Genomic DNA, 17,355 nt, shown 5'->3' on the forward strand with positions numbered 1-17,355 from the left:
GTTAAAAAGAATATTTCTTGGTTAATTTTAAGGCGAAAAGTTCCAAATATGGTTTCATATTTGAGGCTACGAGTGCAATAAGGAAGTATCCCACAAAAGTACATAATTTAATTTGTTTTAGAATATTATATGTTTTCGGGCAAAGTAGACTTTTTTCTTCTCGTTGCTAGACAGCAGCCCTAAACTTGTTTGTTTATCTTAGATTGAAGTTTAGAGGAGGAAAATGTTGCCAACTCGGTGTACTGTGTGCTCTGTGTATTTTCTGGGATATTTTCGAAATTACTTGAGATTTATTAACAAGTTTTCAGCCAAAGGCGAATCCCGTCAAGGTGAATATTTTGAGGCATTAACGATCTTCGTACCTCAAAAACTTTTATAATTTAAGACATTTTTGTAAACCACCGGATTATTAAGGAAAAATTTCATCAAAATTGAAAATTTTACAATTTTGAATAAATTTCTTGGTATATTTCTGTAATTATCCGAGATATTTGTTTAAAAATTGTTGGGTACAATCAAATGCAATGTCTGATAATAGATCGAACATTCGACACTAGAAATCAAAAAAACTCACTTAGTTAAAGTGATCTTGGTGGTTTCCAGTTTTTTTTTTGTTATTTTCTACATTTTTTGGGATATTTTCATAATTACTTGAGATTCCTTAACAAGTTTCCAGTCAAAGGTGCACCCTCTAAGGACGAACATTTTAAGGTATTAACGATTTTTGTACGTAAGAAACTTTTGCAATTAAAGGTATTTTTATAAGCCAACGCATTCGAAGTTTTAAGAAAAAAACATCAAATTTGTACAATTTTCAAGGCATCTCTTTATATTTCTGTAATTATTCAAGATATTGTTTTAAAAATTGTTGGGTACAATCAAAGGCAATGTATGATAATAGATTTAACATTCGAAACCAGAAATCAAAAAGAAAAGTCACTTAGTTAAAGTAATCTTGGTGCTTTCCAGTTTTTTTTTGTAATTTCCTAAATTTTTTGGGATATTTTCATAATTACTTCAGATTCCTTAACAAGTTTCCAGTCAAGGGTGTGTCCTCTCGGGTTGAACATTTTAAGGTATTAACGATTTTTGTGCCTAAGAAACTTTTACAATTAGAGGCATTTTTGTAGATTAACGGATGTTAAGTTTTAAGGAAAAACATGAAAATTTTATAATTGCGAACGTATTTCTCGGTATATTACTGTAACTATTCGAGACATTTTTAAAAAAATCATTGGGTATAATGAAAAGTAATGTCTGATGATCCAGTTTTTTTTTTGTAACATTTCACATGTTTTGGGATATTTTCGAAATTACTTGAGTATTATTAACAAGTATAGTCGCTTCGCTCCTATACTTTTGGTCCGTGGGGACCAGTTTGGAACCTCTAAGTCCTGTCAGTGATGGGCCTTAGAGGATTTCTTAAAAAAATCGCAAATTATCAGGTGTACTTAGGTGAGTCGGGGAGGCTAACGTTTATCTGCCAAGGAAAGAGAGGACCAGTTTTTGGGGTATCATGCTTCAAAGAACCATAATTTATTATATAGTCGCGTTGTGTGTCAAAATACTCTCTTATATTTCAAATATCTGTTAAAATATGTTAATTGTATCCTAAATAAAGCCTGAATACCAAATTACAACAGAATCGGACCAATAGCAAAAAAGTTACGGTAGTCACGTGACCTGGGCTCAAACTCAAATGTCAGTTATCTGTCATAATTTATTAGTTGTATCCTAAATAAACCATAAATACCAAATTTAGAGAGCAGTTCCCATAAGGGTCTATTTATTGAAGTAGAACAAACGGGATTTTACGTCGATTTGTTTTAATTTTTCATTTTATTTTGAAATGTAATAGTAATAAAATATCAAAAAAATTGAGAGGAGGAGAATAAGAAATAAAAGAAACCATCAATGAATTGAATCGAAGCTATAGATGCCGAGATATTAGTAAAAATGTGGGAAAAAACAAAAGAAAACTGGTTTTTTCCCACGGTATCATTTTTTTTTCTTAAAATAATTATTGACAAATTATAATGTAAGCCCTAAGTTGGCAGATTCCAGTAAAAAAAACCCAAAAAAAAAAAATTTTTTTTTGGTCGAAAATCGAAAGGGGTATAGCCATGAAAAATTGCGAAAAAATGGTTTTTATTTTTTTCTAAATTAACTGGAACTCTGACAACTTTTTGTTTCAAATAAAAGTTCTCAGGAATATTACGATGTATTCGCATGTCAAAATGAATCGGATCTAGCTATTATAGAATCGGAGAAAATTGGAAAAAACTATTAAACATAAATATTGAATTATCAAGAGCCCTATGGAAAAATTTCAATTTTTTATTTTTCTATCCTGTACTACTTCAGAGTATCTTTAAAAAAGATTATTACCAATTTGACTCTAAAATGAACGGAAAACCTATTTCTTTGCATTTTTCGATTTTGAAGCAAAATCCGGGCTCAGAATGAGCATTTTTTCAAAATATGCTTGGATTTCAAATTTTCTTTTTTCTGGTTAAAAACCATTCAAAAACTAATAAAAAAGCTTTATGACAAAATTTTCCACGATTTATACGAGTGCCATAATATAAAGGGAAAAATTAGGTCCCATAAGAGTCTATGTATAGGGACTCGTTTTTTCCCACGGTAGCATTTTTTTTCTTAAAATGATAACTGACAAATTATAATGTAAGCCCTAAGTTGGCAATTTCCAGTAAAAAAACCCCAAAAAAAATATTTTTTTTTTTGCTCCAAAATTGAAAGGGGTATAGCCATGAAAAATTGTGAAAAAATGGTTTTTATTTTTTTCTAAATAAACTATAACTCTGACAACTTTTTGTCCTAAACAAAAGTTCTAGGGAATATTACGAGGTATTTAAATGTTAAAACTAATTGATTATAGCTATCACAGATTCGGAGAAAATTGTAAAAAACTATTAATCATAAATATCGAATTATCAAGAGCCCTATGGAAAAATTTCAACTTTTTATTTTTCTATCTTGTACTACTTCAGGATACCTTTCAAAAAGGTTATTATCGATTTGACTCTAAAATGAACAGAAAACCTATTTCCTTGCATTTTTCGATTTTCGAACAAAATCCGGCCCAAAAAGAAAATTTTTTCAAAACATGCTCCAAATTCAAAATTTCTTTTTTCTGGCTAAAGACCATTTAAAAAGTAATGAAAAAGCTTAATGACAAAATTTTTCAAAATATATAATAATGCTACAATATTATGAAAGAAGATAAGTTCCCTTTAAAGCCTATGTATTCGAACAGATGATTTTTTAATTTTTTTTTTGAATGGCAAATTTAAGAAATAATTTAACTAATTAAGATAAAAGGAATAGGGTAATACAAAATATTATCTACAAATATATACATATCATCTAATAGCAAATTTTAATCAAATAGGAAATTTTGATAGTCACGTGACCCTAGAACTTAATATTTTAAAATTTTGTAAGAAATCAATAATTGCATCCTAAATAAACCCCAAATTCCAAATTTGAACCCAATCGGACCCATAGCAAAAAAGTTATGGAAGTCACGTGACTTTAAAATTCAATATGTCAAATTTCTGGCAAAATTTATTACTTGCATCCTAAATAAAGCCCAAATACTAAATTTCAACCCAATCGGATCAATAGCAAAAGAATTATGAAAGTCACGTGACTTTAAAATATAATTTGTCAATTATCTGTCAAAATTTATTAATTGTATCCTAAATAAAGCATAAATATCAAATTTGAACCCAATCGGACTCATAGCAAAAAAGTTACAATAGTCACGTGACCCGGAAGTTAAATGTCAAATATCTGTCAAAAATTAATAATTGCATCCTAAATAAAGCCCAAATACCAAATTTGAACCCAATCAGACCAATAGTAAAAAAGGTACAATAGTCACGTGATCTGGAAGTCAAATGTCAAATATCTGTGAAAAATTAATAATTGCATCCTAAATAAACCCCAAATACCAAATTTCAATCAAATCGGACAAATAGGAAGAAAGTTAAGGTAGTCACGTGACCTTAAAATATAGTCATGTCAAATATCTGTAAAAATTTATTAATCTTATCCGAAATAGGTACTAGCTACCAAATTTCAACCAAATCGCACCAATACCAAAAAAGTTATGATACTCGACTAACCTTAAAAATCAATAATTTCAAAAATTTTTTATTTATATCCCAAAAGCAATGTTTAAGAATTATTAACATATATTAATAATAAACTAAATAGTAAAAACTCACCTAATATCTAAATTTTTATTTTAAATTAAATAGATCATTACGACTGACCCGTGTATATATTCGAATAATTTTAATAAAATAATAGGGCAAATTTCATTTCGTCTCACCCCGGTATAAAACCACTGACTTTTCAAAAAAACGGCATTTTTCGAAGACGTCAAAATGTTTGCCGAATTTTCCTGGCCGCAATACACAATTTCCCCAATTGATATGCACAGATTCGGAAAGCCCATTCATTTTCTGATTCGGTGCTTCCTTTCCCTGATCGTTTCCGGTTCATTTTCATTCATAATTTTACAAAAAACCCAACCAAGTCCCGGCCACCTGTTACGAGCAAAAAATTTGTAACCACAATGCGTCAAAGTATTGTTCCCACTAGCCATTTCATCAGAGTTTAGGTTGACACCTCCAATTACCTGCAAAAACGCAAAAAAATGGACTTTTTTCATAAAATCGCATTTTTCGGGTACTTGTACTATCGCTGGAACCCTGAAATTTTAGTATGTGTTGTAAAACAAAATTTCGGATCCTTTAGATGTTGTTTCATCTTTTCACCATGTACAGGGACGCGGCAAATGAATTAAACGCGAAAATTCGAATTGCTCAGAACCTATTAAAGTTGGAAGATTGTAATTTTACACAAATAATGGGGTTATTAAAGTATTTAATGCCTGAGAATATAAATTGTCCAGGTGCAACCACTAAAAAGTTATTAAATAAAATGTGATTTTCGGGTCGGACCTTCATGGGTAAAGTTCATTATTGCTCGCCCTGTATGGTTCCCAAAAATTTCGGTTATATGGCATATGAAATGTAAAGGATGAAGTTATTTTTTGAAAAAAAAAATTTTCCCAAAATAAGTATCGTTTGGCGGAAAATCCCAAAAAACTGAAAATGCCAGAACTCGTAAAATAAATTTTTTACAAAAAAAAGCTCCAAGTATGTCAAATCTCTTATAAAATAAAGTCTTTTCGCCGAAACACTTTTTTTATAAAAATTTTTTTTTAGCCTCTGGAGAAGTTTGAATTTTTTTTTTAGTCACTTTTGTTCGCTTATAACAACTCACCCTGTACACCGATCGGGCCCAAAAAGTATACAGACATGAATTACTATAAAGTCTTTTATGCCTAAAAATTTCAATTTTTTTGACAGCGTTAAAATTGAGATCTCGTGCAAAAATGAATTTTGACCCGTTTTTTTACGAATTTTTGACTTTGAGACAGTACCGCTCCGTTTGGTGGTACCCGAAAAAAAAATCGTTTACGGATCCATCATTCCCAATGTATTGAGAGACTCTATGCCAAATTTCATCGTTTCGCTAGCCATACAGCCAAAGATATGAATTTTTATTTCCAAAAAAACACGATTTTTCGGGCCCGACGTGGCGTGCATAATATAGTCTGCGACTATATAACAAGTTTCCAGTCAAAGGTGTGCTCTCTCAGGGCCAACATTATAAGGTATTAACCATTTTTCTACCTAAGAAACTTTAAAAATTAGAGGCCTTTAACTTTTTAGGAAACACGTTAAATTACTTACACGTTTCTTACCATATCTCCATAACCCTTAGAGATATTCTTAAAAATCTTTCGTTCTATCCAAAAGAAAGGTCTGATGATGGATCTAATGTACGAAATCAGCTGAATATGAAATCAGAAAATTGCTCAGGTGATAAATGAATAATTGTCAACTACTTAAAAGATAAAAAAATTAAATTTTGTCAAGCACTAAATATTCTTAAATCTTTTGCTTGAATCAATATCTGATGATAAATTTGACATAAAAAACGTTGCAATAAGTAAGCAAAATGAAATCACAGGAATTCATCGGAGTATTCACTGAAAAAAAGTGATTTTGATGATCCCCAGTATTTTTTGCATTCATTGAGATATTTTTGAAAATGCTTGACATTGTGAGCTCTCTCAGAGCGAACATTTTAAGATATTAACGATTTTTGTACCTAAGAAACTTTTAAAATCAAAGGCATATTTGTAAACCAACGGATTTTAAGTTTTAAAGAAATAACATCAACATTTTACAAGTCAACGCATTTCTTGGTATATTTCCGTAACTATCCAAGATATTTTTTAAAAAGTCGTTGGGTACCATCAAGAGCAATGTCTGATGTTGGACTTAACATACGAAACTAGCAAACTCACTTAGTAGTATTTCTTCAGCTTTTTTTGTAATATTTAAAATTTTTTTGAGATATATTCGAAATCACTTGAGGTTCCTTAATACCTTGTTAGTCAAAGGTGTGCTTTCTCAGGGTGAACATTTTAAGGTATTAACGATTTTTGTAACTGAAATTACACGTATAACATATAACAAGTTTGTTTGCATTTAAATAAAAAACTACTGGTAAGTAGCGATTCCTTGAACCCATGTTCTGTATTCAAAAGAAAAGGACAGATGAAGTAAATAGGTAATATGGAACTATCCAAAAATTCATTTAGGCATTAATATTTCAGTCATTAAACTTATAGGCATTTTTATTTAGTTTCAAGTACTTTAATCATTTATTTATGATGTTCCAGACATACGAACCCCTTTTTGTTATCTCCTGGGCATTTTGAAGTACTTTTCTACCTTATCCAAGTCTATCAAATGTATTTTGTTACACTCACTAAGAAATTTATATGGTATTGCAACCTAAATGCAAATTGTGATAAATGTATGGTGGTGTGAACCCTCTGGTTACATACAAGATGTTTGTAGTACAAATTTCTATCAGTATGTATTAGTTTTTTTGGTTTAGTAACTCTACCTAGTTTCCATTTCTAAAGTTAACTAAATCAAGTTTCTTTAGACCTTCTTAAAACAGAAAAGTCGCTAAACACAAATTTTTTCAATAATTTTTAATGTTTTTCTCTTCTATTTTGCAAAAATACTGCAACATGCCTCTTTTAATATTAATATCATTAGGATATGAACATATCAATAACATAAAGGTCGTTTTTCTCATTTAATGTATTTCGGGCTTGGATTAATTTAATCTCATTTATTTTAAATGTTTTGTACTCGAATTAAATAGAAATTCATATAGTAAAACAAGAAGATTTTACCGGTAAAAATTATGTATATTCGGCCCCTTTGGTAAGCCTCGACAATTTTTTGCCTTAAAATTAACCAATGTTTAATTAATTTCCAGGGATGTGAAATAGAGCGCATTGCAACTGCCTGGAAAAATAAATTAATTCCCGTACTTACTTTTTACATCTGATAATACAAATAGCGACCAATATTATTACATAGAATAAGTAAATATTACTTGAAGATAAACACGCACAGCAAGCAGTAATTAATCCAAAGCGGCGTACTTAGGCACGATACCTTTCAAAGTCCAATACTCGCAATGGGAATAAGTCGCGTTAGGCAACACGTCTTGATCGATAATAAGAACATTCTTACCCGGTCCCTTTTCGTCGATTTTACCGTGCCAAACGTAGTGATAAAACAGCCCCTGCATCGCTGAAAAATACCTCCGTTGTTCAGGGGTTTTAGGCTCGTATCGACCCAAAATCGCGTCGATATCCGAATCGATATCGGCGATCTTGTCCGTGCTACGGGTCTGGTTCACCACGTAAATCGTAACGTTATCCATGTTCTTCCAAATGGATACTAAAGGGCACACTATCCGGATATCTGTGACCATCGAACTTAAGCCCCAATAAGTCGAGGTGTATTTTTTTAGGGCGTCATTGGTGAGATTCTGTGCGCCGATTATTGACTCTTTCACGTGGTGCCTGACGAGGGTTTCGGTCCAGTTGGTGTTCTTCAGACGGAGTTTTTCGGTGCTACCGGCTTGTGCGGCTGAACCGATTACTAAGTGTACTGGCAGAGGGCCTCTGGACCATACTTCGTTAGGACTTTCCCTTAGGATCACTCCGTCGATTACCTGAAATATTTTCTTTATATAGGGATTGTTGTAATATAAACAATAAAATAATGATTGTAACATCCTTTGCTGATAGCTGCCGCCCCTTTATATCGAATCGAAATAGATTTGAATCCCCCTTATATGAAAAATGTCACGGTTGCGTAATGGCAAGAGGGCAAGTCGAATGTCAAAATTTTGGTTGATCGATTTCCGGAATATACAAAAGATTTCCTAACTCCTTGTAACTTGAGTCTAAGTGAAGTTATATATTTGTTTTTAAGGTTACTAAGTTTCTTCTGTAATCTATTAAAAGTAGTAGAGCCGAAAGTTGTTACTTCATCTCTGAATTTACAATCCAAATAAATAAATTCCGCATAATGTAATACGTTGTTAAGTTTGAAAAATAAAAACTTTAATTTTACATTGACGTTGTTTAAGTTCCTGTAGTGGTCTTTCATTTCTTCTTTCAACCATGATTTTCTAGCCAGGTCTAAGGCTTTTCTACCTGCATGAGTCCTTGTTTTGCATCGCAAAGAAACGAAATTTGGCGTAAGGTGAAGAAGCAAGCATTGTCCTTTGGCATAACCCCAGCTTTTAAAACCAATAATACCTTAAAAAGACATCTAATTAAAACTAAAGATAAACTACCCCCGCTGTCTTCTCCAGGAGTTTATGAGATTAGGTGTAAAGAGTGCCCTGCAGTGTACGTCGGCCAGTATGGTAGGAAGATTTCTACTAGGATTAGTGAACACAAGGCCCTCGACTCCAAACATGATTTTCCTGACAGCCAAAATATAAAAATACTGCATCAATGCAACAAAAGTAAAAAACTAGACTTGTTGGAGACAATGGAGATTAGTAAAGCTTTTAAAAGCCCAGATCTGTCCTGTGTTAATGAAAGGTTTGATTTTGATGGCCACCTTGTTTTTAATAACCTCAAGTAGTTCTAGACTCTTAAATGATGGTTAGATTTCTAAAATGTATAAGGTGATTTGATTGTTTAGTTGAGTTCTTTGTACATAGATAGTGCCACTTTGTTGTAATCTTTGTTTACTTATATGTCAGGTGTTTTGTGTATGTTATGGTAAGTTTTTGTTGAATTCTCCTTTTTTCGGGTTACATAATTTTAATTATTGTTTAGGTCTGATGATGCTCTAGGCGAGCGAAACATGTAACCTTCGTAATTTTATTAAATGTATTTGTGATGCTGTAGATTTCGTGTTTTTTACCTTTTATAAAAGTGTATGACCAGCATCTTTGGGATAATGGATGAATTTTTCGAGTTTTCCAAAAAGATTTGCTAAATAATTTTGGAGAAGAAATTATCAAAGTTGTCTATTTTCCTAATTTAGTTATATGTAATTTAAAGTGAGGACATTCTAATTTTTTTGTAATATTTTAAAATATCATTAACATTTAAATTTCGTGTGCCCAATTGTCACTCTAAAATAAAAAGTTTAAGTGTATATGAAAATCTAGTTTTATTTAAAGAATCTTACAATATTAATTTATATTTTGGTATTTGGATATTTCATAAGTGTAAAAAAGTGAGCATCCCAGGCCCTCCTACCAGAAGTTTGGTGTAAAAAGGCTTACATTTTTAAATTATTGTGATGAGAAAATTGAATTATTTATTATTTGATTCCATTTATTGGCCAAAAACAGAATTATAAAAGAAAAAATATATCTCTGTATTGTTATAGTAACAACTTATTTTGAAAATGGTGTTTGACTGCTTAGAAGCATTTGCACAAAGTTAGTTGTCTTCAATTCTGAGTGTAATTATATAATTTAAAGATAATTAAAAAACAATAAAACAAAACCATATGCAGAGCAAGTACACTGCAAAAATGACTAGGGCCACTTTCTCATAAAATCTGTTATTATGGAAAAATATCTGGAACCGGATAAACTTGGGTTGGATCTTTTTTTTTATTTATTTATTCTGCCCTAAAATAGATATAATCTAGAAATCAGTTGTAAATATAATAAAAGAGTGCTTATCAATATAGCCCTAACTTAATCTGTGGCAATGACTATTACATAATATACCTACAATTAAATAACCTAAAAGTAAATTCATTTAAGAGAAAAATGGAAAAAAGTCTATATCACATTTTTTGTTCACAATATTACACTCTTCTAACATTTTATTTATTGGCCAACAAACAGTTTTCTTGGTGGAAAATAAGTCATAGTGCACCTTAGGAACAAGTCTTATTAATTTGTCAAACATAAAACACCAAAACATGTGTTATTTGTATGTTGAAACTTAAAATGAGAATATAAAAATAGCAAATTTCTTCAAACTCAACAAATCGACGGCCTGCCCGTTTGCCATTACGCAACCGTGAACTTTTAGATAGAACAGGTTATCCGCTTTAAGTTTATTTATTTATTTATTTTTTTTATTTATTTATTATTTTCTTAAGGATACAAACAGGTAAACCCACTACAGTATCCACTTATAAATATAGAAACAATATAAACTTGCAGACACTAAAGTTAAATACCCTTAACAATTGCGAAACCGGAAAAGGACTATTAAATTTTAAATACTAATTTTTAAATACTAATTCTTACACAAAAAACACAAAGTCTGGGATACGAATTATAGTAGCTCTCTCTTCAATATACCTCTCAGGTTTTTTTGGGTTTCAAAAAAGAGATCTATGTTATTATAAAAATTTGATAATCTCATCATTCTGCACAGTGGAGATGATTGACAACTGTTAGTATTTCTGAAAAGTAAATTAAAAAGATCACTAAGTCTTAATTGCCGTGATGGAATATTAAATCTCAACCCTGCATCAAACATGGACAATCCACTCTATTATTCAACAGTTTATGCAAAAATAAAAGGTCTGAAATTTTTCTTCTGTTGTCAAGAGTAAGTATACCAAAATGTTTTCTTATATCACCTAAGTCATTAGTAACAATATTTAAATTATCCCTATAATAAAGACACTTTAAAAATTTGTTCTGCACAGATTCCAATCTATTTTTATAAATTGAGTAAATCGGATTCCAAACAACACACCCAAAATTAAGCTTGCTATAAACAAATGCATAATACAAAAAAATATAGGATCTAGAGGATTTCAAAATTTTAGCCTGCCTATTAATAAACCCTAACATTTTATACGCACTTAACACTAAGGTATTAATATGTTTATCAAAAAGTAACTTCTCGTCAAAAATGATTCCCAAATCCTTCACATCTTGAGCCCTTTTAAGATCAACATTATTTATATTATAATTAAATTGAATTTTAATTTATTTTTAGTAAATGAAATAAACTGACATTTTTCAATATTTAAAAAAAGGCAATTGATCCGACAGTAATTCAACAAGGCTTTCTATATCCTCCTGCAGGAGCTGGCAGTCTTCGTGTGATTTTATAGGTCTAAAGAATTTAAGATCATCTGCATAAAGCAAAAACTCCGAGTGTTAAAACATTTAAATATATCATTTATAAATATTATGAAAAAAAGGGGGCCCAAATGAGATCCTTGTGGCACCCCCGACGTTACATTAACTATTTCGGAGTTTACGCCGTTTATGCAGACTGTGAACCTTCGATTCGAGAGGTAAGATTCAGCCCATTTTAAAAGAAAACCACCCACCCCTACCAGAGCTAGTTTTTTTAGCAAAATTGAAATGTTAATTTTATCGAAGGCCTTGCTGAAGTCCGTGTAGACGCTGTCAACCTGAATACGTTTGTCCATATTTTTCTTTAAAAATTCAAGATAGGTGAGAAGATTGCTGTCTATAGAACGGTTTGCAAAAAACCCATGTTGTTCAAAAATTAATTGTCTTTTCACTAACTTAAAAAATATGTATATAAAAGTTATTCAAATAATTTTGCAATATACTGAGCTTACTTATTGGACGGTAGTTGGAGATAATATTTTTTTGTCCGTTCTTATATATAGGAATTACATTGGAAACCTTCCACGCATCCGGAAATTGACCTTGTAAAAGCGATTGATTAGATAAATTTATATAAAGGATATGAGAGTCCTCTAGAACAATTTTTTGACAAATACGAAGGTATGCCATCAGGGCCTGCACCCTTTTTAGGATGCAGATGATTAATTCCTGCTACAACCTCATCCAGTTGAAATTGAATTAAACCTAGATTATCATGTGTCATGTTACTGTTATGGTGATTATTTGATACACTTGGCGCTACAAAAACTGATTTAAAATACTCTGAGAATAAATCGCTAATTTCTTTTGAGGTTTAAGTTAGGTCATAAATTGTGCAACAGTTATGTAGAAAATCAGTTACAAGTTCATTGCATTTAGTAAAATCCAAAATATTGGGGTCGGAGACGGTGAACAGTCAATTGAGTCCAATTATTATTTTTTTTTTTTAAATATTGTTAAAATGGGAGATCATGCAACTTCTGTTGTGCCAAAGTTCAATGGGGATAACTGGATAATTTAAAAGTTCCAGTCATTAGTCTGAAAAAACAGATTAGATCAAAAGATGTTTTTGATCTAGTATGTGGTACAACTGGAGAACCAGCAGGAGATAAAATTGAAAAAAAGTTATTGCGATGAGAGATGTCAGGGCGCAGAAAATGCAAAAATTGTTCACTCATGTTTTATGCTTTAATACCTCTGCTGATATGCCGCGAAAAAAAACCCTCTTATCATGTTATTATGTGAAGATTTTCATTGGATGTATTTTATTATATATTGGAATAAATTACATATACTTTTCGTCCCATAAATCCCAAGTAAGACCGACACACTGAAGGACTAAAACATTTTGACTTAGCCTGAGAGTCGATACGTGAAGAGATCCTCAGACTGTCTGGCACACTCTGGATCTGTTTTGATAAGAAGGAAGCACATGCAGAAAGATTATTGATTTAATAAGCGCGGTAATAGTGTAAGTGATGATAGAGAGCACAGAGCTAAAATGACACGGGCCTTTGTGGGAGTGTCCATCCAGTGTCAAAAAAAAAAAAAATGCGTATCGCTGATAAAACAAGCTAAATTAACTTTTTTTACTAAAGAATTAACGAAGCCAAACAAGGAAACACAAAAAAAACCTGAAAGGTTATAAATCAGGTTTTATGAAAGTAGCTGCAGGGATAAAGTGAAATGTCTAGTTACGAATAATGGAAAAATAGAAAATCCAGGGGACATATTATGTAAATATTTTAATTCTTCCTTGGTCAATATGGGACATGAACTTGCTGGCCAGATTCCACATACTTTACTCAATCCTGACACTGAGCCATTTGCAAATTGTAATATTTTCTTTTGTCCATGCTATGAACAAGAGACTGAAAACTTGATTGATCATTTGGATGCATTGGCAGGCGACGAGCAAGGGCAGTATAACCACAATTCTCTGCAAAATCAATATTTATCAAGTGGGAAAGTTCCTAAAAAAATTGGGATAACTAAGGTCCGATCTATTTTTAAATGATATTTCAGTGAATGGTTTACTTAATATCTTAATAAGCATAAATCGTTGTGTAGGTGTCAGTACGGCTTCCGTGAGTCGAGTGATTATGGTAAAAAGACTGCAGTGGTGTTTTTTGATCTGCGACAGGCCTCCGATACTGTTGACCATAATGTTGTGTTGGCTTGGTTGGAACGGATGGGAGTCACAGGTGTGACACGTAATTTTTTCATTTTTAATCAGTATATGAGCATTAAGAATTAAAAAATAAATAAAATTCTTTCAATTGAACCAATTTTTCTTTACTGGCAAATAAATCTTAAAGAGTGTCCTGGCACAACAAATTCATTGGTTACATGCGGAGTATCTCAGGGATCCATTTTGTTCCTTGTATATCGGGTGGTGCGTCGCCGAGCGGAACATAGGAAATCCCATGTAAATTTTAAGGGGATCAATTATTGGCTTCCCGGTACAGTTTACAGAAAAAATGTAAGATAACTTTTTGAAGAGACCAATCTGGCAAATCCTTATGCAAAGTTTCAAAAAATTTTAATAAGCGAATCTTGAATTATTCAATTGAATGTAATTGCAAAATTAGCAAATTTTCGGTTCAGGTAAAACCAGACACCAGCCCCCAGCAAACAATTTGTTATAAGGCTTTGTCAAATCTGACGTACAGCCGAATACAAGAAATGTTTATGGTTGATGTAGTATCTGAAAACATTTCAGATACAGTATCTGTAAACATTTCAGTATCTGAAAACATTTCAGATCCTGCTCTAACTGTTTCCCTCATAATGCTACTTTATTTTATTACTGGCTATTTTTTATCGATTGAATAATTCATACTTGTTTTCAAATATCGACTGTCACTGATTTATTGACACTTTTCCTCATGTCAGTGACAATATTCATTTTATTCAATTCATTCATTCATTCAATTGAATAATTCAAGATTCGCTTATTCAAATTTTTTGAAACTTTGCACGAGGGTTTGCCTGATTGGTCTCTTCAAAAAGTTATCTTACATTTCTTCTGTAAAATGTACAGGGAAGCCAATAATTGACCCCCTTAAAATTTACATGGGTTTTCCTATGTTCCGCTCGGCGACGCACCACCCGGTATGTTAACTCAATTTTGAGTTAAAATTAAAAGGTCAAATTAAACTTTTATTTGCTGATTCTGAAGTACCCTTGGCTTAGATCACATAAATTGAGCTTAAACATAAACAAATCACACACCCAATAATATACAACCAATAATAGTTCATAGTCAAAACTCAAACTATATTTAGGTCTGTATTTTGACGAAACATTGTCATTAAAGTTTTACATAAATAAAGTTAAGTAAAAAAATAATTGCACTCATAGGTACATTAAAAAAAATGTCACAGTTCTCACAAACCTATCGAGAAATATACGTATATTTTCTTAATGCAGTATCTGTCGATTTTGTGGTATCCTGCATGGAAAAATACATAAAACTCCTGGAAATCTACAAATCTATACAAACTCCCCATCAAGTTATCACTCTAATATCAAATTTAATCATATACGTGTCCTTGAAACACAACGTAAAGGGAATATTGTCATCATGCCACTATTCTCATATAAAGGTCAGATTTCTATTCTCTCGATAGTCCGAATTTATAATGTGCCTCACGCAGTCAAAATAATTATCTATAATCGTAATAATTTCATTGCTATCTTTCCTCTGGATGCTATCATAATAATATGAACTATGTTGTTGTATTATATGATAAATATGTTGCTGAATTTCAATATCGTTTAATATTTTAATTTAGATTCTTTGCCAGACTTATGTCAATTAATTTCAGTGAATTTGCAAATCTCTAGAATTTTTAAAATAATGCAATGTTTTTTCTTTCAATTTATGAAAGATCACACTTACCAGCCACTGATGCCTTTTGTCAGGTTCCTCGTCCTTCGTAGGCAGATCCGGTTGCGGTTTCCTCCAAGTGTCCGGCACAGAACTGACCAGTTTCTTAGCGGGTAATTCTCTTAAACACGTTACATCTTGACAGTTGACGGTTTGCAAAAACTGTCGGAATTCCGCTTCAGATTCGTCCCTCGGTTTGGACGGATAAATTGAGCCCCCTGACGAGGCCCAAGCCCTAACAATATTCATTTTTAATCAGTATGAACATTAAGAAAAAACAAACAAAATTCTTCCAGGCTTATAAATAAGAAGATCACAAAATTGAGGTCGAATTATTAAAGGATATTAGGCGTTGCTTACCTTGCAAAGTAATTCTTCGCATTGTGTATGGTAGACAAGGCGGTTACTAAAGTGGCTCCAGCCCTATGCCCCACCAAAGTAACGCTCTCCTTATTTCCACCGAAATGTTCGATATTCAACTGGATCCAGTGCAAAGCCTGCAAGATATCTGACAGTCCGTAATTCCCAGACGTGCGGGGGTAAGAGGACTGGCTCAGCATGTCTGCAAGTGACTTAATTAAGAACATTCGAGGGTATACAGTTGAAAAAAAAATTACCCAAAGACAAAAAACCCAAAGCGCCAATTCTAAAGTTCGGTCTAACAAAGACCACGTCCTTGGAGCGAGCGTATCTGGCCGAAGGCCGTAGTTTCCCCGGTGAACCACCCACAAGACTATCTGCTCCTATTAAGACTATAACTGGCAGAGGGTTGTCGTATTTTACATATGGCGTGACTACGTCCAGCGTAAGACAATCTTCTATTCCTAAAAACTCATTATTACATTTCATCCACTATTATTCCTAAAAGTGAGTCCTAACCTGTAACGGTGTTATTATTCAATATCTGCAAACAAGGTGGAGTGGCATTATGGGCCAAGAAAGTACCGTTCCAACAATACTCCAAACTATTCAAAGGTTGGGCGTATTCAAACCTAAGGTTCCCCACTGGTGGTCTGGCGTAAGGTATTCCTCTAAAGGCCACAGAACTATCCTCGATTTTTCTAAAACACCGAAAGTTGCATTATTAAGTAGAAATAAGGGTAAAAGTTACAGTTACCCTTCGACTATGCCACAGCTGGTGATGGTCTCTATATATTTGCCATTTTTAATGGGGGCAGAGCGAGGAATAGGGGAGCCCCGCCTGGTCGAGATGAAAATTATTACGATAATCATCAGAAAAAAAAGTATAAGACCCCCTGAAAATAATCGTATATCAAAGTATGCTTCATAGTTTTAATAGTAGGGCAATTTAAATATAAGTTCCAATACAAATATATTTATTGTCTAACAGGAATCTAATCCTACTCACTAAGACAATATATCAAAATATAAGTAATAGCAATTCATATATTATGAAAATTAATAATAATCATATATAAAAATATACTATCATAAAAATATGTTCAATAAGAAAAATATATATATAAGAGGCACATTAACTAAATAGGTTTACGATATTATTTGACAATAATTTTTTCAAAATGACCCCAAGACTTGTTTACCTTTATTATGATAGAGACCTTATTTAATGATAGTACTAATACTTCAAGTGCTTTATTGCGATATAAAATCTTAATTTATTGAATATTTTTTATACTATATTTATTTGGTAAATTGATTAACTAAGGTATATAGTAATATACTGAATTGAATTGGAAAAGCTGCACCCTCATTTACTTATCCCTATCTCAATCTGAAAATTCGACAAGTATTGGAACCAAAAAGAATTTTTTCTGGTATAAATTACAAGACAGTTTTACCACTAGCCAATACACTTTATTTTTATTCTCGACACGTATTTCACTAACGATGTTAGCATCTTCAGGAGAGGATTAAAA

General features: G+C 32.0%; 1 protein-coding gene across 1 annotated transcript; it reads right to left on the reverse strand.

The window, feature by feature from the left end:
- Nucleotides 1-7,044: 7,044 nt before the first annotated feature.
- LOC126749490 (neurotactin-like) lies at nucleotides 7,045-16,708 on the reverse strand. The gene is made up of 6 exons (XM_050459184.1): nucleotides 16,575-16,708; nucleotides 16,337-16,518; nucleotides 16,075-16,281; nucleotides 15,818-16,019; nucleotides 15,470-15,692; nucleotides 7,045-8,151 (listed from the first exon to the last, which is right to left on the reverse strand). Exons 1-6 carry the CDS (start codon nucleotides 16,688-16,690, stop codon nucleotides 7,555-7,557), a joined length of 1,527 nt encoding a protein of 508 aa, XP_050315141.1. The 5' UTR covers nucleotides 16,691-16,708; the 3' UTR covers nucleotides 7,045-7,554.
- Nucleotides 16,709-17,355: the final 647 nt, after the last annotated feature.

The sequence above is a fragment of the Anthonomus grandis genome, unplaced genomic scaffold (genome assembly GCF_022605725.1).
Source record: "Anthonomus grandis grandis unplaced genomic scaffold, icAntGran1.3 ctg00000121.1___fragment_1, whole genome shotgun sequence".
Classification (NCBI taxonomy): Eukaryota; Metazoa; Arthropoda; class Insecta; order Coleoptera; family Curculionidae; genus Anthonomus; species Anthonomus grandis.